Source organism: Phaethon aethereus (genome assembly GCF_964289735.1).
Source record: "Phaethon aethereus genome assembly, chromosome: 19".
NCBI lineage: Eukaryota > Metazoa > Chordata > Aves > Phaethontiformes > Phaethontidae > Phaethon > Phaethon aethereus.
In genome coordinates, this window is record NC_138595.1 from 5,585,554 (window position 1) to 5,607,183 (window position 21,630).

Consider the following 21,630-nt stretch of genomic DNA (forward strand, 5'->3'; position numbering starts at 1 on the left):
CCCGCCTCGCACTTGCAGCAAAGCTGCTGCCCTGCCTTGCGAAGACACGCGTGCGCTGCAGCGCAGCTCATCCCTGCCTCGCACGTGCATGCACACGCCCCACTTTGCACAAGCAAACCCACGCTGCAGGGCACACCCCCCCCTGCCTCGCACACCCACGCACAGGCTGCCGAGCGCACCTCCGGCCTTGCACACCCCTGCGCGCGCTACAGTGCGCACGCGCGCGCCCCATGTTAGCGCGCGCGCGCAGACACGCGGCACCCAACATGGCGGCGGCGCCGGAGGCTCAGCCCCGCCCCCGGGGTGAGGTGCGGCCCAGCCCCGCCCTTCCCAACATGGCTGCGCCCGCGGGTCGCGCAGACGACGTCGCTACGTGCAGGGGCGGGGCGGGGCGAGGCGGCGCTGGCGGTTGTGGGTGCGGGCGGCGAGGCGGTGGCGGGCGTGGGGCGGGCGGCGGCGCGGGCACCATGGGCAACTGCCACACGGTGGGGCCCAACGAGGCGCTGGTGGTGTCAGGTACGGCCGGAGCCTTGCAGGGGCTGGGGGGTCGCGGCGGGAGGGCCTGAGGGGTTGGCGTGTCCCTGTCAGGGGATCTGACGTTGGGGGGGTGCTTGTCCTGAGGGGTTTTTGGGGCGCTGGGGGGGGGGCCGGCGATGGGGGGGTGCTCTGGGGGATGCTTCTGTCATGGAGGGGCTCTGGGAAGGGTCCCTGCCTTGGGGGAGGACCCTGGGAGGTGGTGGGGAATGGGAGGCCCTGTCTGGGGGGAGGAGTGTGGGACCTGGGGTGTGTTGTTGTGGAGACCTGCTGCAGGGTGCCCTGAGATTTGGGGAGAAATACCCTGAAGGAAGCACTGAGGTGTTGTGGGGGGAGACCCTTCCTTGAGGGGATTCTGAGCAGATCCCTGTCATAAGGGGACCTTGTGGCGTTGTTCCGGGGGTGTCCTGCTGCGGGTGGGCACTGGGGTGCTGGGGGGTGTCCCTGCCCAGCGGGTGCCCTGGGGTGGCGGGGAGGTCCCTGCTGCGTGGACCCCGGAGCACTGGGGTGGCGTCTCTGCAGCGTGGAGAGCGGTGAGCGAGGCCGTGGTGCCAGTGGCACACCCTGGTGCTGCTCCTGCTGCTTTCGGATGATGTCAGGCAGTGGGCACCGGCAAGGCTGCCGGGCTCTGGGCCGCTGCCAACAGGCTTTGGCTTGGATTACCAAGAAGCCATCCCATTCCTGGGGGGCAGGTTGGCTTTGCTGGGGAAGGGGGAGCCAGAGGTGAGCATCCCACTGGGGCAGAGAGGGCAGGGTCTGTGCCTGGGGTGCCCTTCTCATCCATCGTATCCTGCTGCTGCTTCATTACTAGCACATCACCTGGCCTCTCAGTGGTGCTGACACTGGATGTAGTTGGTGCCTGCCAGATACGTAGTTTTCTCTTCAGGTGAGATGGTTGCTTAGCTTAGGGTTAAATAAACCAGCAGTGAAATCCCCTGTGTCTCATTCAACCTGTAGCTGCTTCAATACTCTGCCAAAGCTTCAGGCTGCACTTTGTCATGCACCAGGCTGCATGTGGACAGGACACTGTTAGGTGATGTAATGGCTTGCTGTAAGGGGTGGATACTCCGCTCTTGTGTGACAGGCTGGGGCCAAGTGCAAGGTCATAACCAGGTTAGATACGGGTGTTTGTCACTTCGTGTGACAACCAAAGTGTCACACAACCCTCAACCACATTACATCCTTTCTGTCAATGCTGGACTAGTTTTGTTGCTAGCACGGTGATCCTCAGACCTAAACTCACCTGGGAGAAAATGTGTGTGAACATCAAGGATGTGCTACGATCACAGCTCTGCTGTGCATGTGAAACTACGTTGTTGTGTTTTTGGAGCCTCCAGCGGGCTGTGGCGCTTGCTTCTGGCTGGTCTGTTATCTGTTGATCTCTGTTGGATAACAGACCTGGTACGGGAATCACTGAAGAGATGCCAGAATCAGGTTGCAGCTTTGAAAACAAATATGCCCGCTGTGGCAGCTGCTTTTAAGGAGTTACAAACCGCACCCACCAGCTGCCTGGAGTAGCAGTATGTCTTGCAGTTTTCCTGGTCTTCTGCATGTCTCTGCAGTTCCCAGCTGGGATCTAGAGCTGATGCTGCACTTCCCTCTGAAGAGACCCCTGTTAAAATCAGCACCACTTGGTGAAATGCCATGTCCGGCAGGAGGAATTGGGAAGCCGTGCTCCAGGTGTGCTGGGATGCTGTTCAGTCTTAAAAGCTTGGTTTCACCTCCCTTCACCTCTGAAGTTTACAAAACACGGCTTGCAGGATGAGCCAGCAGGAATCTGTGGCATCTGCTTGCAGTTCCAAGCATTACGTTTTCCCACTGCTGAGCGGACGACACTCCTCCATGTACAGCCGTGCTCTGGGAAGGGAGCGTAAATCACGCCAGGTTCTGCGAGTCAGAATTGGGTTTGGTGCTGCCACTAGACATGGCTTTCCTCTGTCGCTGCCCAGCATGGTCTGCAAACACTTGCTGTCTCCCGAGAGCACTGTCTCTGAGCTTCAGGGGCAGCCTGAGAGGTTGTGGGAGCTCTGCAGAGCCCCGCAGCCCTGTAGCTCCTCTGTGCTTACGTGCAGAATGAATGCCAGGGCATTAGTGGGAGGCGTGTAACTACAAGCAGTTGTAGTTCCAGGAACTTGAGCCATGTCTCTCCAGGGAAAAGCAGAGAGGACCTTGGGGGCCAGCATTTATTTGCATGATATTAGATTGGATTTGGAGAGAGAGGGGGAAGGGAAGAATAAACCCACAGCAAATAATATTAAAAGCAGGCTTTTGGCTTGCAGTCTTGAATTGTCATACAATTGTTATTTGAAAGACTTCACTTTGCAGGAAGGCACCTCCAAATCATGAAGCCGATTGGAAAGTTTTCTTTATTATAAATTTAGCCTGTGCCTCTTGAAGGAAGTTTGGTCATGTGCCTCCCCTGGCATGTGGGGTTTTTTTCCGAGGAGTGGTGTTCTTTCTTTTCACTTTCTTGTGAGACACTGGAGTTCCTCCAGTGCCCAAGGAGCAGCCGGCTGTGCCTTGGGAATGTCTGTGTGTGAAGGAGCCTCGTAGCCTTATTTGGGAAGCTGCTTCCCGGGCATGGGTCAGCACTCCACTGGCACTCGTGTCCTTCCCCTGTTGAGCAGCACGGATCTCCTTCTAAGAAACTGCACTTGGTTAGCCAGTCCGTCTGTGAAATGTAGAGCACAGGCTTTGTAAGAATGCTCCACAAAGCCCTGTGGAGGCAATGATGGTCTCTCTGGAATGTGGGTCTAACTTTGCTGGAGGGCAGCGGTGCTGGGAGCTTCCCAGTGAGGTTTGGTGCAAGCTCTGAGGAGGCTTTGGCAGGCGCCTGGCCCATCATGGAGTCCTCTCCAAGTGCAGCTGGAGCTGGTTGAGTTTTCAGGGAGCTACACAATGTACCTGTTCATCCTGATATCCCTATGTTACCACAAGCTGAATAGGTCGTCTCGGATGTGTAATGCTGGTTTTGGGTTACAGTCTGGTTACAGTCAGCTTTCATGGCTGAGGATCGATCTGCTAATTTTGAAATACAATGCTATAATATTTCTGCAGAGTCTTATAATAAGGAGATGTAATTTTTAATAGCCCTGCTCATCCTACATAAGTACATGGTGTTGCCCAAATCTCTATAGTTGGGGCATTTTCCTTCAGGCTGAGGAGGGCTGCAGGGTGGCACCACGCACAGTGGTCCAGCAGCTTCAAGGTGAGCACCTGGAGATACGTGACAGGGGAAGGTTGGCACAACACACCATGGGTCAGAACAAACTGCTGTTTTGACAAAAGCTCAGGATGTGAAAGGAGGAAAAAAAGTCAGGGGAGTTGCAGCCCAGTCAGCCTAGCTTTATTTCCTAGAGTACTGAAACAAATACGTTGCTCATAAAAAGCTAGAAGAAAACAGCCAATGTGTATTTTCCAAGGATGAGCATGTCCTGACTGACTAATCTGACTTCCCTCTTGGGTGGGTTAGCACTCTCGGGGGTGAGGAGAAGCCGCAGATATTGTACGCCTTGCCTTTGCTATGGCTTGTTACACTCTTATCATTTCTCACAAGTCGGCTTGAGAAATACCGTCCAACTCAGTTTCTCAGACTTTAGTACAGCACCCTTTGGGGCTCCTTGATCTCTTTCAAAATAAAAAGAGCTAGCAGCTAATTTCAGTTGTGTGTAAACATTTCCTGCCGCACCCCAGCAGTCACGGATAGTTAACCCTTCCAGAGTTCTTCTAAGCTCTCGCATCCTGTTACTCCATCCTTCTTATTCCTGCAAGAGGAATTGGTCATGATTTTGTGATTGTGCTGTTTTTATGGTACTTCTGTAAGTTTTGAAAGCTTGAAATAAAGGTTTCTTGAGGTTCTGTAAGCCCTTCCTGCAAGAGGCCTACAGTCCACAGGGTGAGGAGGAACTGTTTTTTCAGATACTATAAAATTAACACGAAACTGGCTGGAAAACCATTGCCAGGGAACTTGACAGTGGTTCACTGTTCAGCTGAAAGGATTTATGAAGTTCCTTGTTTTGGCTTGGATAATAGAATCGAGAATGTGCTTATTGAATTTGCAGATGGTACTGAGCTAGGAGTGGATTCAAGAGCTTTTGAAGAGCTTTGGTTCTAATGAATCAAAACGAACTTGACAGATTGACCGAATGGTCTGAAAGAAATATGATGCGGTTCAATAAGGAGAAATGCAGAGGGCTACACTTAGGTGAGAACAGTCGATGGCATGAAAATGGAACGGGAGGAGATGGTCCAGGCCGTGTCCTGCAGAAAGACACGGTGAGCAGCAAGAGCCATTTGAGACCTAACGCTTGTGGTGGGGCTGACGGCCTCGGGGTTGTCCCTCCGCTTTCAGCGACAGGCCTGTGTGAGCTGGCTGGTTGTGATCCAGTGCTTTGGCCTCAAAAGCAACAGGAGTTTGTGGGAAGGAGTAGGCAGCTTCAGCTGGGTTTCATGTGAGGGTTTGCCCTTGTCTGCGTTCATGCCTTTGGAGCCGGAGTTCAGAACTGTTCCCCAGGGTTGAGATCGAGATATTCTACTCCCCGCACCAGGCAAACCATGCAGAAACTTTTAGTGGCACTGATTGTCATCTGCCAGGTTTAACTGAATGCTCCTGCAGGGTTGGGTTCTTAATTTTGGCTAGCCCAAAATCTTTCCCTGTGGTCGGTTTCATGCTGCTTGTGATGCTTGGTGGTTGCTGTCCAGAGTGCAGCATCACAGCTTGTCTCAAGTCTGTAGTGTGAGATTGCTGGTGCTGTTCACCGCTTGCACAAAAGGCAACTTATGCAGCTCCTCTGTGGTGTTTCCTTCTCAGAAGACAGTTCTTTAGCTTTTTGCAGGTGGTGGGGCTCAAGAGTTCCCTTGTCAGGTGCTTGTTGAATCTCCAAGACTTGCAAATTACACTTCAGAAAGCATAGCAGGAGGAGGAGGTGGACAGAATAGCCTCGGAGCTTTCCTTTTGGTTTCCAGGAGGAATTCTGAGGTAATATCTCTGTGGTTTTGTTGTGTAACTTCATTGTGGTTTGTCTTCTCTGGATTTCTGTTTACAAGATGTGTTAAACTAAACGTGTGTTTTTAAACTTGCTCTGTGGCATTGATACTCATAGCTTAAAACAAGTCATTTTGATATAGATTACATCCAAAAGAAGCTAGCCAGCATAATCTGCTTTCATCTGCTGCAGTGACCATTAAAGGATTTTATGGATTCAACTCAGAACCCTGCATCATTTTAAATTAATTTTTGTTAACCTTGTGCCATTTCTGCATGTGGACAAAGCCTAATTTATATGCACAGCAGGGCCTAAGAACTAGACACTGATTTTAGTCTAGACCCTGCTTTATTACATGATTTTCTTTATGTATGCCTTTGCCTTCATCTGTCCTCTCCATTCTGTCTTTTGTCAGTAACTGTTTTCAATTATCAATTTTTTCCTTGTCTTTCTGCACTCAGTTGTTGGCACCCTGTGACATTTCCCAGCACAGGGCTGTTTCTTTACCAAACCCAGCTTCTGTCCGACTGGACCGAGCTGATTATTCCCAGCTTGGGTGGTGGGTCCTCCTGGAGGAGGAGACTCCAGCACCAGGTTGCCCTGAACGGAGGCGTGAGGGTGGCAGCTCCCTCTGTGCAGGTGAAGGCAGCGGTGTCCGCTCTGTTCTTGCGTTCAGCCTGCAACGGTTTCTGGGAAGGAATATAGTTACCGAGTTATCGTAGCAGCCTGTTTACTACGACCTGATTTCTGAACCTTCACCGCTTCCTGCCAGAGTACAAGCTCGTTGCCTCGAGTTACCTTGGGAGAGCAAACAACACAACGCTTGTTCACAGCCTCAAATTGTCCCAGCTTTCATGTTTTGAGCCCTGTGTCCCTGTAACTGTTGGGGCTCCTGTTCTTTCTTGCGTGCTGTCCATCAGGGCAGCAGCTTCCTGCATCTGCTGAGAGCTCCATTTATCTACAAGCTCCCAAGTGATTAATCTAATTTCATTAAAAAAACCAAACAACAAACAACAGACAACATGGTTTCTCCTGGCTCTGGGAATTCTTGCTTGAACATGGGACCCCTTCATTTGGGAAGAGGCCAAGCTGGATGGCAGCTTCCCGGCTATGAATCCTCCGTTTGTAGTGTGCCTGGCCGCCGTACATTGCCCCGGAAGAGGCACAGTGGATGTTTGTGGAGGCGATGGCCAAGCGGCTGTGAGACCCGGGCTGCTAGAACAGTGGGTGTATTATAGCTGGAAAAGGCAATTTCTTTGCCAAATCTCATTGTGCAAGAGGGTTTGTTCTTTAGACTTGCAAAGATTTTGCTTTGTTGGTTCCTTTTTCACTTGCTCGCTGAGAGTTGGGAAAGAGGCTGCGGGACTGCAATGGAAAATGAGCTTTCAGCTCATCTGACTTGCATTACCGGGACGGAGTTCTGCTGCACTCAGACGTCCGGCTTGCATGAAAGCAACCAGCTGGCATCCCATTCCTGTTTAATGTGTTAGTTTTCTCTGAACATTTTTTGACCTATAATCTAGCTTAGTAAATTGTGCTGTGTAGCAACGTTGTGCAGTGCTGGGAAGCAAGCATGGGTGTGATACTAAGTAAGGTATTTCCTTGCATTGCCTGCAGAAGAAAAGTGGAGAGTCACAGTCATGCTGTGGAGAGGCACAATCTGGTAACAACGGTGGCTTTAGGGTGCCCAGTTTTCTCAGTACATTATTATGAAATGATTACCAGAGGTTCAGTAGAGAAGTTAAGACCACATAGACCGTGTGAAATAAAATACCTTTCCATGTGGAGCTGCTTTTCCCGACTGCCAGGAACACCTCCCTTCCTGTTCTTGGAAAACAAGGGCCTGGCTAAAAGGCTGAGCTAACCAGGCTCATGTCCTCCAAGAAGTGTTAAAAGGCGTTGCGGTTAATGTGCTGCAGGATATTGTGTCATCAACTTCTGTAATTCCTTGCCTGTCTGAAAGAGCCTTCCAGCTACAGGAAGAAGCTACCCAGAGGCTGCCTCGGAGGTGACAGGAGAATATTCCTCTGGGCTGTGGAGTACAAGAGACCTGAAAAAGTGTGTGAATCCGTTTCCCATTTGTGTTTACTTCCTGCTGAAATGGAAGGATGAAGAACTGTAGATGGGGCTGATCTGCTGGTTTATGAAAGGGATTGTGTGAAAATTGGTGGAGCAGGTGGGATCTTTAGCTGATAGCAGAAGATGGCCAGACACTTGAGGATGGGGAGGAAGAGGAGGATGGGGAGGACAGGATCCCCTCCTGTGGCCTGGAGGGCCCTGCCAGCACACTGGCCTGGATGTGTGCTGCCTTTGCTTCTTCATTTTGACCTATTGCAACAAACTTAATAAACATTATCTCTCTTTCAAGAGCTGTCCTCTGTGGCTGCCGTCTGCTGGCTTCAGAGTTCGCCCTTTCCCCTCCCACAGCGCTGCAGCCACACTCTTTTCCCCGCCTGCCTGCTTTTCCTCTGCGCTGGCTCTGTCTTGCCTGCGTAGATACGTCCCGCAGGGTTGAAGCTGTCTCTTGCTCTGTTGGTACAGTGCTTGCCTTGCCGAAGCCCTCGGGCACTGCTGTAATAAGTGTGATCACGGATAACAGACTAGGGAGGGACTGCTGGCTTGATCTGGCTGAGACACAGGAGCTCCGAGCCGGGAGTTGCAGAGCTCCTCCCTTGCCAGGCATGAAACCTAGGGCTGGTCCCTGGCAGGGTGCTCTCTTGAAAGGTAGCAGGCATCTTATTCCTTGAATCAAAGGTATGAAAATCCAGACAGCATCTTCCAGCTTCACTGGGGTCAAATCTTAGGCTTAAATGTAGCAGAGGAGTTCTGAAGGCTGCCCGAACTCTGGGCACAGCCAGCTCTGTGATGGACCATCAGAGCCTCAGGAGCTGTCATCAAATTCTGGCATCAAAGTCAGAATTAGGAGATGTTTCTGGGGAGCTCAAGGGTTCTTCCCTCTTCCAACGCTGACCTGCTAGCTTTTTGGTGGGTTTAAGGGTGGTTTGCAGTGTGGGTGAGGGAGAGGAGATGGATTTCTTACATGGCTTTCCATGACAGAGCTGGTGCATCATGGTTAAAGATACTGAAGCATGTGCTTACAACAATTTTGGTTGCTAAAAGGTGCTTAAACTGCTTAACAAAACTAAAATAAAACACTGATTTGAAATACAGTTACTTTCTGTGTGATACTGTTCATCATACTGAATTGTTACAAATATTATTTTTCAATTACATAAGACAATTGAAAAGGTTGTCTTTGGAAAATTGCCATGTGAAGCCCATGGAGGTGAGGGGAGCATTGAGTTCCCCAGTGGCCAGTTGCGTTATGGCTGACCAAAGGGTGTCCCAGGGCTGCTGTGGATCTTGGAAAGAGTTTTCTGTGTTCATTATTTATCAGACACTGCAAGCGTGCTTGGATTCTTCTGGGTCGTGCTGCAGAGCTCGGCTTGGTAGCACCCATTGCTATAACGTGGCTGAGCTGAGGTGCTTCCCCTGCACTGAGGGGTTGGGGGACACGATGACCCCCCCAGGGTACCCTCTCTGCAGCACCCAGAGGCTGGCCAGACTTCTTAGGAAGTTGTTCTGCTCGTGACCCTGGGTGCAGGTTTTTCCCTGGCTGAGCGCAACACGCCTGTGCGTTATCCCTACATTTCTGTGCTTTCTGCTGTTCCGCAGGTGGCTGCTGCGGCTCTGATGTAAAGCAGTATGTATACGGAGGCTGGGCCTGGGCCTGGTGGTGCATTACTGACACCCAAAGGTAAGGAGACCCCCGTTATTTGTGGTTTTGTAGTACGAGTTAGGCAAAACCATCCCAGTGGGGCTCTCAGCAGTATCTTTAGGAACATGGGACTGGGTATTGTGTATGAAATCATGGATGAGCGTCACCACAGCTCGCTGCCTTTGGCTGTGACCAGCTCCTGATCCTTCAAAGGAAGGCTGCCTTGTGTACAGCTCTGTAAGTAGCTGGAAGGAGCAACGTGTGCCCAGTGTCATGCCTTGAAGCATGGGGAATGTAGAGTCACTCACAGCTGCTCAGCTTCTGGCCATCCTCCGCTTTGAGTGGTGGGGGCTAAGGTTGTCCAGGGCCCTGCAGGAGATAACCCTGTCATTTCAGGCTCACCTGACAGCAAATGATGATGTGCAAAAAAAAAACCCCAGAGGACTTCTAGGTCCTGGGGTAGATAGAGAGCAGGGGAGTTCTGACTACTTGCATGGGGACACCTGGGTATCACAGTGCAAAAGACAAAAGAGAAAAGAAATACTATGCTTTCAGCTCGAGTACTTTTAAAATGGCCTCTCTGTCCACACCTCTTCTCAAACTCAAGGCAGTCAGATTGTGGGTTTTTTTCTCCTTTTTGGTTGTTTTTTAGTTACCTAAAACCCACCAAGCTGAGAGGGCCATAGCCTGGCTAATCAATGTGTTTCTTCCTGTGCTGGGGAAGGTGAGAGCCCTGCTCTCCTCTGCTGCCTTTGCAGCACTCCGCAGCAGCAGCTATGAGGCTCTCGCAGAGGTGCTGGGCAGCAGGGCCGCTGGGCTGGCTCATCCATGAGATCACAAGAGGAGCTGAGTTCTGTCCAGTATGGCCCAAACCCTCGCCCAGTAATAAAAAAAGTTTACGGCATGCAGTGGGCCAGTGCCCCCTCCTGCTCCTCAAGTCTCTTTTTTTAAAGGTGTGCTGACTGCTGTCACCTTGGGAGCAGACTGTGTTCCTGTTTAAAACCCTGGGATTTCCTTTCTCTCCCTTTCCTCGGTCATGGATTTTGCTTGCTGCTTCTTACCATGCTAAACTAACATGCTGTGATGGTGCTGCTGTCCTGCTAACATAGCTCTTCATCTTTAGGATCTGTGAGAATGTTAATCTCTCCTAACACCTCCCTCATGCTCACCGATGCAGGTTTCTTCCATCTAGGAAGAAATTAATAGGGAAAAAGGAAAAAGACGTGACTTTTGGGTTTTTGCACTGAGTGACAGCCAGAGGTTGTAGTTAAACCCTTACTGCCTGATCTTGCCACCTCTTTTCCCTGTCCATCTGTTGCCACCAGCAGACGAAGTGAGCATGTCGGTGCCTTCCCTCTGCAGATGATACACTACTGTAGCTGCTCTTCACCTGAGGGTCAGGCGGCTTGCCTCGTTCAAAGGGGTCCTGGCTGCTGCTGGCAGCTTACTCACGACACCTCTCAGGTCCTCTCCCAGGTGGCTGATACTCGGGTTTGCTACAAGAGCCTGCCATAGTGCTCCGGCTGCATGAAGAGGTCTCAGCTAACACCTACCGCTTTAGCCCGAGCTCTCCAGCGATGCTCATATGAGGTGGGAGGGGAAGGAAAGGACTAGCTTGTGGGCACAGTGCCTAAGAACTGCATTTGATCCAGACAAGCCTCATTCCCGAATTTTTGTGAGGCATCTCATTGGGAGAACTGTTGATTTGAACAAATGGTTTGTGCTCCTCCTGTTGTTGTGTGAGAAGCCCACAGAATAGCACAGGACCTTGACCTGCCGTGTGCAGGGGATAACAGATGTATTCAGGAGGCTGAGTCAGTAAGTTAAGCAAAGGCTGAGTCCAGGGCCAAGAAATGCTTGCCAAAATAAGCTGTCATATGATAGAGATCTGTGCATTATTTAGCAAATAGGGCTCAGACAGGACTACCAGCACCCAAACAAATCTTTTACTTTAAAATCTATACCCCAAGTTCATGCCATGGGATATGGGGCTTGATTCTCCTTTTGAGAACAGAGCCTTTCCCAAATACCATAAGCCTTACCACAGATGGAGCCTGCTGCATTAACATGAAGAGTGAGGCAGATTTCCTCCTCCAAAATTAGGACATCTTTTCTGGAACTGCCAGTGCTGAAAGCAAGAGAGACAGCAGCAATTGTGTTGCTGTCAGCGGCATTCCGCCAGGTAGCACTAACCTGGGAACAAAAGGAACAGTTAGAGCTGGCACAGTGCTGGGCTCTTATGCTGCTGCAACCCTGAGGACTGGAGGAAAAAAGAAAAAGGAAAAAAAAAAGGCCTGTCCCTGTTTAAGGGTCTGGAATAAAAGTGGTGAGAGCAGCAGCGCGGTCTTACATGCCTCTGGGGGAACCAAATGGTATTATTCAGCTTCTCAGGACAGCTGGAAGGAAGCACCTTCTCTCATCAGTGCCTTAGCCAGGGGTGGGTAGCCAGGTCCCTGGCGTTTTCATTTTTCTGGCCCCTCTTAAGTGTTGGCATAGTATCATCTAAATTATTACAAAAAGGAATTTTGTGTGTGTGAAGATTACTCCAAGAGAGAATCCCAGCTGACTCCAGGATGGCAGTCCGGCTGGGATACACAGTTCAGTTTCATCTATGGTGACTTGCGGGATGCAGGGTGGAGATGAGGCTAAACAGGCTAGGGTCTCATTAAAAGAAGCAGCTGGATGCTGCAAACTCCCTGCTGTGACGAGGGAAGCTGGTCTGGCCCGGCGTTAGGGAGCTTTGGGAGCGGACAGTGGGAGAAAGGCAAGCTGAACAGGGAAAATCTAAAACCTGAAAGGCTCGTCTGTCCTTTGCCATGAGTGTCTTACTCTCTGATAACTGCTTTGTATATTTGCTGTCCTACCCTTATTCCTCGCTGCTCAGACTGTCTTTGGAGGTTATGACCATCCTCTGTCGCTGTGAGAATATTGAGACGTCGGAGGGGGTCCCACTGTACGTAACAGGGGTTGCACAGGTAATAATCCACCAGCTTCCTAACCTGTCTAACGGTTTATCCCTCTGTTTTGAGCAGCAGCAGCAGCAGCAGCAGCAACAGGATAACATAAAAACTAATGGTTTTCTAATGGGACAGTTGAAATCTTGATACCCTCCTCTGCTTCCCCTTCTCTGACGCTTGCCCTGGGGTGCACTCCACAGTTTATAGGTAATGCAGACAGATGCATACTTGGCAAATTCCAAATTCAGCATTGCTGTACTGGTTCCTTCTGATAACACTGCAGACATTTGCTCCAGCTGTAACCCTTTCCTCGACAGCACTGTTTCCATTATGTGCTTGGTGGGGAGTAGAAGGGCGTTTGCTTTTGTGTGGAGCCACAACCAGGCCAGACTGGGTTCTGTACAGGATATGGGGCAGGTGGGAAGGAAGGTTTTGTGCCCTTCAAAAGGAAACCTGAATGTGTGTGGGTAAATTGCAACTGTACCTGGCTCTCCAGTTTTGGATATGGGTTTCCACTGAACTCTTCTGCATGAAGACGGTGCCCAATTTGGGCGTTGTCACGTTTGAAAGTACAGCATAGAGACCTTGGATGAATTGCAACACACAGGACTAGCGTTTGCACTGTGAGCAGTTATGAACCGGTGTAACAGTAATTGCCAAACATCCCTGTGACTCCCTGGATAGGAAGCAGCACAGTATTGAAATGAAATTCAAAGTATAGATTAGGTCTTCAGAAGGCTAAAATCCTGCGCTAGCTGATTAAAGCTGTGAATGCATATGGCAAAAAATGCCTGTGCGCATCCTGGACAGTGGGATCTGTTTTATCAGATCCCAGCTTGCGTGCCAGTTTAATTAGGACAGTGGCCAAGGCAGGCATGAACTTGCAGAGAGATGTTTAAGCACCTCCAGCCAATCCTGGCGCGACTCGGTGCTCACGCAGCAGGCCAGCGCAGCCCCTTCATGGTTCAGATGTTTGACCTAATGTTCACGGACACAAGCTCTCTGCTCTGTGGCTCCCTATCCTGACTACCGACGCCTTCCCAGCTTGTTATGGCTGACACAAGAGCCAGGCTTTGCTTCCTGCAGCAGAACCTGCCACGGCCAAGCATGTCTCTTGTTTTACCAAATTGTGACCTGCAGATCGCCTGCTCTGGCCACAGTACCTCGAGCCCACCTTGGGTGACTGAGAAAGCTCTGGAGCTGCAGGATCTGTTCCTGGGTGCCTGATACCATACAGGCACGGCCCTGAAGAGCTGGAGACTCACTTCTAGGTGCCTTTGGGTCATAGCAAAAATAGAGGGAGAGGTGAACCAGATCAGGGGGTAGGTCTGTGTTAATACTAACCCACCGGGGGCAAACGCAGGGCTGCTTCTTGCAGCATCAGCGCCAGGTTTTGCCCAGCACCAGGGCTTCTGCGGGGGTGGCGGTGCGGGGTGGGCGGGAGCATCCCGGGTCCATGCTGTGCTTTTAAACCAATGACACCAGCCAGCAGGAGGATGTGCTGCCCTGGTGTTGGGCAGCGTGGCTCAGCGAGCCTCTGACAGAGGGCCCTTTGGGGTCCCAAAGCTCCTAGCTTCTGGTCAACTCGCTCACCCAGCAGAAGAGAAAGGGTCACGGTATTGTTTCCAGTCTGGCTCCCAGCCTTTCTCTGCTGATAAATTGCCTTTAAGCGTTACCTGAAAACCTATTTCTTGGCCAAAGTGGCTTGTCGGTCTCCTCGGCTGCTTTCTGCACCTGTCTTACATTACCTGTGATGAGTGCCTCAGGTAGCCCGGGGCAGGAAATACAAGGGGAAGAGCTGAGTGTGTGTTACCTGGAAACGTGCAAATATTTTACGTTTTTTGGCAGGATTTCCCTAGAGATAATGACGTTACAGCCCAGGTGTGAGGACGTAGAGACGGCGGAGGGGGTAGCTTTAACTGTCACAGGTGTGGCACAGGTACAGTAATTCCAAAACATCATTTCAGGAATGCATGTCTCTAACTTACGTCTGGTTTTCCCCCTTAAGAGGTTACTGTTGTCCAGGAACAGAAGCCGACTGCTCTGTAACAGATTCCTGTACAAAACCATCCTGTCCTTGCTGGTTCAAACACACTTCAGCATGTCCCATGTTGTGAAGGGGGTTGGGACCTCTCCTCTTCTCCCCAGAATCATTCCTCTTTTTCTGGTGTCTCATTTGTCCACATGGCAAATGAAGTGTGTGTGGGTGACTCAATCTGTGAAACACTGATGTACCGCGGTGCCCTTGGAGCTGTGTGTGACCCTGCAGGACTGAGCCTTTCACTCCTGAGATGGTATCGAGCATTATGTTCCTTTGGATTATCATTATTAGCATGCGGACCTTGTAATTCTTCATGGTGAAGCTTAAAGAAAGAACTTGGTCCCTCCAGGCACTAAAACTTGTGTATAAAATTTCTGGCTTGAATTTTGATTCTTTCAAGCCTTCTTCATACATGAAAACCAGCTCTTGCTGCTTGTGATAGCACACTTAAACACCTGCATTTCTTAGACTACGAGGTCTGCTGGCCTGATACAGAGTCTCTCCTTGTGACCAGGTCCTGCCTTGGAGAGGATGCTGGAAAGAAAATGTTAGCTTTCGACCAAATTTGACTCCTTGAACAGGCAGCTGGATGCTTTGATTGAAAATTGGTCCTGACAGCTCATTCTGGGTGTATAAAACCAAGATAGTCGTTCTTGGAGTGCACACAAGGCTGTGGTCACCGTGTGTCCAAGGCATGTCCAGGTCTGTTGTTGCAGGAGAGGTGACTGCCACATTCCCTGTGGTGAGCAGTGGAGCCAAGGGGAGCTGCTGAGTGATGCAGTGATGTGACCAAAATCCCACATGCGTCAAAAGGCTCCCCCCAGGGAAGAGCACTGTGGCTGCTGCAGCCTTTTTAAGACCAAACGCTTGACAGATTTCACCCAGTGCTTTCAGAGCAGTGGATCCCTCCCTAGGTTCATTGGTTTGCTCTGCACTGATGTTGCAGAGCTGCTGCGTGCTGTGTCTGTGCGTAACTGAGGATATGAATTTAGCCAGGAGCGGTTTCTGGATTGTCGCACATGGCAGAAGGGCTGGGCATGACCGTGACTCAACAGCGGATAATCCATCGCCCTGCTGCTGTTGGGGAATGTGGCTACATGCAAGAGCACCAGCACGGGAGCCAGCATCTTGGGCTTGTCCTGGCTCTGGTGTGAACCAGCATCCTTGTTTTCAATGCTTCAGTTCTCTATATCCATTTAGCTGCTGATGTGTCACATAACCACAGTGGTCTTTGCATGGTTGGCAAAAATGCATGCACCCATGTCTCCCCTCACACACATTTAATAAATCTGTAGGCTTTTCCTTCTGTATTTGGAAAAGGAATTTCTGTGAAGCCAGCATTCTTTTTTGACCTAGTTTTGGGACATCCTTACATTGCCTGCAAAATGGTCTAGGCTGGGTGGCGTGTGGTAGCAGAGAGCTGGATCACCAGGTGCCCTGATTTAAAAATGCAGCTCCCAATTCATCTCATTCATGTTATTATCTCTTCTCACTGTTCTTTTTTTTTTTTTCACTGACAATTAATTTTAAAGGTTTAGGCTTGTGAGATGCAAGGAATTGCCATGCAGAAAGCAGGCTTCAGGCAGTTGGGGACGTGCATGGCAGAGGTTGCCTTAATTTTGCAGAAGTACTTTTGAGGCAAACATTTTTCTTTTAAGGGCTTGTGCAAAAAAATGAAAAAAGCAAACAAATTATTTCTAGAGAAACACCTTTTAAAATGTTTCCTGTAATAATAGAAGTGCTTAATGTGCATAAGGATGCTGTTCTTTTTTTGAAGAGGGATGTTATGAGCACTCAGAAGCAGCCTCCTTCCTGTGTTGGCTGGGTGCTTGGGATGTGCTGGCATGCTGCTCCCTTAGGCCACGCTGGGCTTTGTATCCTTCCGTACCATTTTTCTGAGCCTCAAGCTAATTGGATTGTCTCTGCTCACCCCTCGCTGTGATTGCAGCTGGCTGGAGCTGGGTGCGGCAGTATCGATCCTCCAGATGGGATTGTTTTTTAGAGGCTCTCTGTTTTTCTGCCAGCTAAACTGTCTCTCTGTTGTGAATGACATTTGAAGAAGCACCAAGTGTCGCAGTGCCCTGTCTGAAATACTGGAAACAAGCTGAGCACTAACTGCTCAACTCTGTTTTGTTTTGTGCAACCTTTGCTTTGTAGGGTAACACGCGTATTGAGCAGATAGCCAGGCTCGTTCGGGCTGCCCAGGGTTTACCGGCGCAGGCAGGCTGCTGCCTGGTTTTATTCACAGAGGCAAATTCATTCCTTGCTCCTCTTAAGTACTGCAGGGACTCTCTTAATGAACATCCCGCTCCAAGCTCTGACTGTCCTCTCTGTAGCTCCCGAAGGGTGGGGATTGTTTAGAGAGGTGGAATTGCTGGCAGATGCACACCATAAATGTTGCTGCTAAGTCTAATTTGTTTTGGTATTTGCAAAAACCTCCCATTTGCTGCGAGATGAGCCTTGTGCAGGGCACACACTCCCGGGTGCAGCTCCATGAGGAGCTCTCCCAACTCCCCCTTGTGTGGAAAGTGCACACTGCTGGCCCGGGGTGCAGGGACAAGAAACCACGGTAGCCTGGCCCCATAAGGAGCCCGAGGTCTTGAGGAGAAAGCAGAAGAGGATTGCCACGCTTGCCTGAGATTCAGTTTGGCATTTTTACTGGGAGACCCAGCCTGAGAAGCAAAGGTAGCAAATACGTTCAGCCAGGTTGGTGTTTCTTCATGTTACGAGGGGTAGGGTTGTGGCAGCTGAGTCTTGGTCAACTCGCTGCATCTAAAACAGCCCACCTCTGGTTCCCTTAGAAGGTGGTGGCTGGTCCCGGTTGTCCTGCTCTCTGGCAGTGCCGGGGCTGGGTGCTGCTGTTTGGCTCCGGAGGTTAGGCTGCGGGACTGTTTCGGACTCGCAGGCTATCAGACCAGGCTTTCTCAAGAAATAGTTGTGTTGCTTTTGCCAGCAGTTTGACTGGTCTTGTGGTGTCAGGATGAGGTCTATAGGCGATGAACCCATCGAGAGCATGCATTGGGACCCTCAGAGGGCCCCTGTGCAGCACCTGAAGCTTCGGAGGTCTCTGAGCCAGGACCATGCTGACATCGCAGGTAGCAGCAGGTCCAGCCACAACTCTTGGGGCAGGACGCAGGGTGCCACCAGCATCTCATGGGTCGGGAGGCACTGCCCAGCCCAGATGTCTCCATGAGAGGGTGCTGTGGGACCCGCTTAGTGCGCAGAGGTCCCAGCAGAGCTGTGTGGCTGGCATAGCCCTGCTTCCTTCTCTGGAGCTGCCAGGCACAGAGATGTCCCCATGTCCGGGCTTTGCCTGAGCCCTCAGACTGAACCTGGCCACCAGGAGCTGTCACCTTGGTGGGTTGTAGGTCCTCATAGCTGGATCCTGTAGAGTTCCATGAGCACACATCTCCACTGCCTAACATATCCCATAGGGATTTTTACCCTACTGTGCCTTTAAAAAGCAGCCCCATGACCAGCAGGACCATCTTAAGACCCTGGCTTTTCTGGACCTGGGGATGCTTTTACATCTGGCCCCGACTGTGGGAGGTGAAAGTGGCGCTGAGGCAGCTGTGTCCCACCTCTGGAGTTCAGGCTGGCTGTGGCACATTGGGGTCACCACAAAGGGTGGCTGGGAGCTCCCAGCCACGAGCAGGACAAACCAGTGTGCTACAGCCATCTCGTCCCATCTCCTTGCAAGGAATGCCAAACGGAGCCCGTGTTCCCAAGCAGCTACTTGGGCACGTCAGACCCTTCCTTGTTCTCTGCCTTTCCTGTGTCATAAAAATTAATTCTAGTGAAGGAGAAGGAAGAGAAGAGTAATGAAATGGCTTTTGGCCAGGCATAGTAGTAGAAAGCCCTCTCCTTTTAGGTCTGGTATTGGCGCAGTGGCTGAACTGATAGTTTAGGGCTCTTTGGTAGAGCTTTCATCAGGTGGGACTTGTAGGGCCAGGCTCTGTCCCCACATCACCCAGTGGCCGCTGCTGCGGGATAGATGGCTGCAGGGAGCACCTCTCCGCGCTGAGCTGCAGTCAGGGTTCGGCGGGGTGTCTGCCCCGGACAGACACCAGCTCAGCGTGGTCCTTTGGCACATCGGTAGCATGGTGGCCTGGCAGCCTGGTGGTGGTACTGCTGCTTCTGCTGCTGCTGCTGCTGCTGTTGGGCGCCTGTCCCTCTTCAGACAGGCGCCTTCAGTCCCTTTCGTTTTGTCTCCTGTCTCTAGGTGAAGATAATGACCGAGAAGGAGCTCCTGGCTGTGGCCTGTGAGCAGTTCTTGGGGAAGAACGTGCAGGATGTGAAGAACGTGGTCCTTCAGACGCTGGAGGGGCATCTGCGCTCCATCCTAGGTGCGGAGGGGCTCACACTCTTGAAGGCATCTTGTGTAGCTTTCTCCCTTCCCTGCTGACTGGTCCCAGCAGTATTGCTGCCACCGCAGCAGCCACAGTGGGTGCTTCCTCTGCCGACTGCAGAGGTGGCATCTTAGATTGTTCCTCCCCTACAGCAGCTCCTGCTGTGTTGCTGGGTGTTGTGATAAGTGAGTTTGCAGTGCCTGCAGTAAGAGATGTCTGAGTCCCCGTGGGTTACAGGTGTGTGTGGTGGTTGCGCTTGCGAGGCTGAGATGTCGGTCTGCACTGCCAGGCCTGGGCAGAGGATTACGCCCTTGTGCCCAGACCTGAAGAGATTAGGGGCAATGAGGATGTTGCTGAGCTTAGACCCACACTGTAGTGTGTTACCTGTTCCAAATAAAGTGCTTTGCCTGCCTTCCCTCTGCAGGTACCCTGACCGTGGAGCAGATCTACCAGGACAGGGATCAATTTGCCAAGCTGGTGCGGGAGGTGGCAGCTCCCGATGTGGGTCGCATGGGTATTGAGATCCTGAGCTTCACCATCAAGGTACACCCAGACATAGGGCGCCGCACTATGGGGCACCTGGCTGCGCCATAGAAGCAGCACAACAGAACCTGGCTGTGACTCCTGAGCTGCAGCTGGCTGAAAGGCTCCGGCCAAAAGCCTGCCTCAGCCCTCCGGGAGTTTCCATGACAGCCGCCACGGCATGTCCTGTATCCAGGCAGCTGGGCAAAGAGCACCCCATTAGCTGGCTCTGTAAACACAGCTCAGCTCGTGGAGAGAGGTTGCTGATAACTGAGCCTGCAGGGAGTCAGAGGGAAGATGTCAGCAGAGCTTGCCTCTCCCTGTCACGCCTGTTTCTGTTTGGCAGCAGGCTGACATGGCTCTTTCTGACCCTGGCCTAACCGCACAAGGGGTTGGTCTGAGCTTCAAGAGGAAGGGAGCAAGATGGAGGCGCTTGTTTGACGTGGTTGTGACTTACCTCCCCCTTTCTAGGATGTCTACGATAAAGTGGATTACCTGAGTTCCCTGGGAAAGACTCAGACTGCAGCTGTCCGAAGGGATGCAGACATCGGTGTGGCAGAAGCTGAGCGAGATGCCGGCATTCGGGTGAGTCTGGAGATGTGCTGGGCTTCACCAGAGCAGCCTGTTCTGCTCCAGCTGCACACCCTGGAGCTTTGCTCTCTCTTTCCTCTCTGCAGGAGGCAGAGTGCAAGAAAGAAATGCTGGATGTCAAGTTCATGGCAGATACCAAAATAGCAGATTCCAGGCGGGCTTTTGAATTGCAGAAAGCTGCCTTCAGTGAGGAGGTCAACATTAAGGTGAGAGGTATCTGACAGCCCGCCACTGTTCCCTGTCTGGTTCATGATGGCACTGGTAGCTCTGGGACTTGCCAGCTTCCTCCTCCTGCATGTGTTAGGAGAGATGGAGGTAGACAACCCAGGTTTCTATGTCATAGTTTGAGCTCCTTGCAGCAGATTCCTCTCCTACCCTGTTTGCAGCCATTAGGTGGACTAGGAGGAGAGGAAAGGATGAGGAAGGTCACCCAAGCTGGACCCGGAGCTGTTTGGGCTCAAGTATTGTGGGGAGAGCACACAGGGAAGGACAGCAAGTGCAGCTCTGAGGGATAGGGACATCACCTCTGGGTGGAGGCTTGATCCAGAGCAAGGAGCCACATCGGTTTTCAGGGCCTGCCACCGGTTTTCAGTCCTTACGTCTGCGCACAGGAGATCATGGCCAAGACCCCTCTTATCTCTCCTGTGTGCAGACTGCGGAGGCCCAGCTGGCCTACGAGCTCCAGAGCGCCCGGGAGCAGCAGAAGATCCGCCAGGAGGAAATTGAAATCGAGGTGGTGCAGCGCAAGAAGCAGATCGATGTCGAAGAGAAGGAGATCATCCGGATGGAGAAGGAGCTGATAGCCACTGTGAAGCGGCCAGCCGAGGCTGAAGCCTACCGTATCCAGCAGATCGCCGAGGGCGAGAAGTGAGTGAGCCCGTCACCCAGTTGGAGAGCAACCAGCCCTGAGCCCGGCTGCACGCTGGGCTGGGGTGAGGTGGGAGCAAAGTGGGCTTTCCTGCAGGGCAGGCACATGGCTGACAGAGGGAGGGAAGCAGTGCTGGGTCCGCTGCATGGATCTGGGCTGCTGGAGAGCTGGATTTCCCTCTCCAGGGTGAAGCAAGTCCTCATTGCTCAGGCGGAGGCAGAAAAGATCCGCAAGATTGGAGAAGCAGAGGCCTTTGTGATTGAGGCCATCGGGATGGCAGAAGCTGAGAGAATGAAGCTGAAGGCTGAAGCACTCCAGCAGTATGGAGAAGCTGCCCAGCTGGCTCTGGTGCTGGACGCGCTGCCTGAGGTGAGGAGGGAGCAGCTTTTCCTCACTCCACACAAGTTCTTGGGAGCTCCCAGGCTGGGCCAGGTCTCCTGGGAGCACAGAGAGGCCTCATGAGCTTGGCCAGCAGGCTGGTGAGCAGCTCCTCAGCTCCCTGCTCATCCCACCCTCCTTCCCTGCCTCCCCAGATTGCTGCCAAAGTGGCTGCTCCCCTCTCCAAAGTGGATGAGATTGTTATTCTCAGCGGAGAGAGCAACAACACAACATCCGAGGTGAATCGTCTGCTGGCTGAGATCCCCGCCTCCGTGCGTGCCATCACTGGCGTGGATCTCACAAAGGTGAGCTGGGCAATTCCTGCGGCTCTTAGGGCACAGGGACTTGCCTGAAACCTTTCAGACTCCTAGGGAGCCTCTCCTTCACCAGCCCTGCCCAGCTGCAGAGTGCAGGCAGCTGCCTGCCTCCCCCTCCAGCCCTAACAGATTCTCTCTTCCCCTCCTACAGATTCCCCTGATCCAGAAAGCCACCGGGGCTCAGGCATGAGGCTGGCCAACCCAAAGCTAGTGAAGACACTCCCTGTTATGCACTCAGACATCAACTGCCTTCAACACGTGGGAATTCCTTTTATATCAAAGACAATTGGAGTTTCATTTTTAAGCTCTGGTGCCTTATTTTGTAGGGCCAGAAAGATGCATGTCCAATCAGCTGCTCTTTTTATTACAA

General features: G+C 51.8%; 1 protein-coding gene across 3 annotated transcripts; it reads left to right on the forward strand.

Moving 5' to 3' along the window:
- Window positions 1-467: 467 nt before the first annotated feature.
- FLOT2 (flotillin 2) lies at window positions 468-21,510 on the forward strand (the record flags this gene model as incomplete). 3 transcript variants are annotated; one of them, XM_082008489.1, is made up of 11 exons in its annotated part: window positions 468-516; window positions 9,195-9,276; window positions 12,122-12,212; window positions 18,458-18,581; window positions 19,009-19,127; window positions 19,578-19,691; window positions 19,784-19,903; window positions 20,350-20,564; window positions 20,751-20,934; window positions 21,099-21,248; window positions 21,412-21,510. In XM_082008489.1, 11 exons carry the CDS (start codon window positions 468-470, stop codon window positions 21,448-21,450), a joined length of 1,287 nt encoding a protein of 428 aa, XP_081864615.1. In that variant the 3' UTR covers window positions 21,451-21,510. The 3 variants fall into 3 exon arrangements, with proteins under 3 accessions (XP_081864615.1, XP_081864614.1, XP_081864616.1); XM_082008488.1 differs by lacking the exon at window positions 12,122-12,212 and adding an exon at window positions 14,043-14,133; XM_082008490.1 differs by lacking the exons at window positions 468-516; window positions 12,122-12,212; window positions 18,458-18,581 and having other exon boundaries at window positions 9,225-9,276.
- Between the last annotated feature and the right edge of the window lie 120 nt (window positions 21,511-21,630).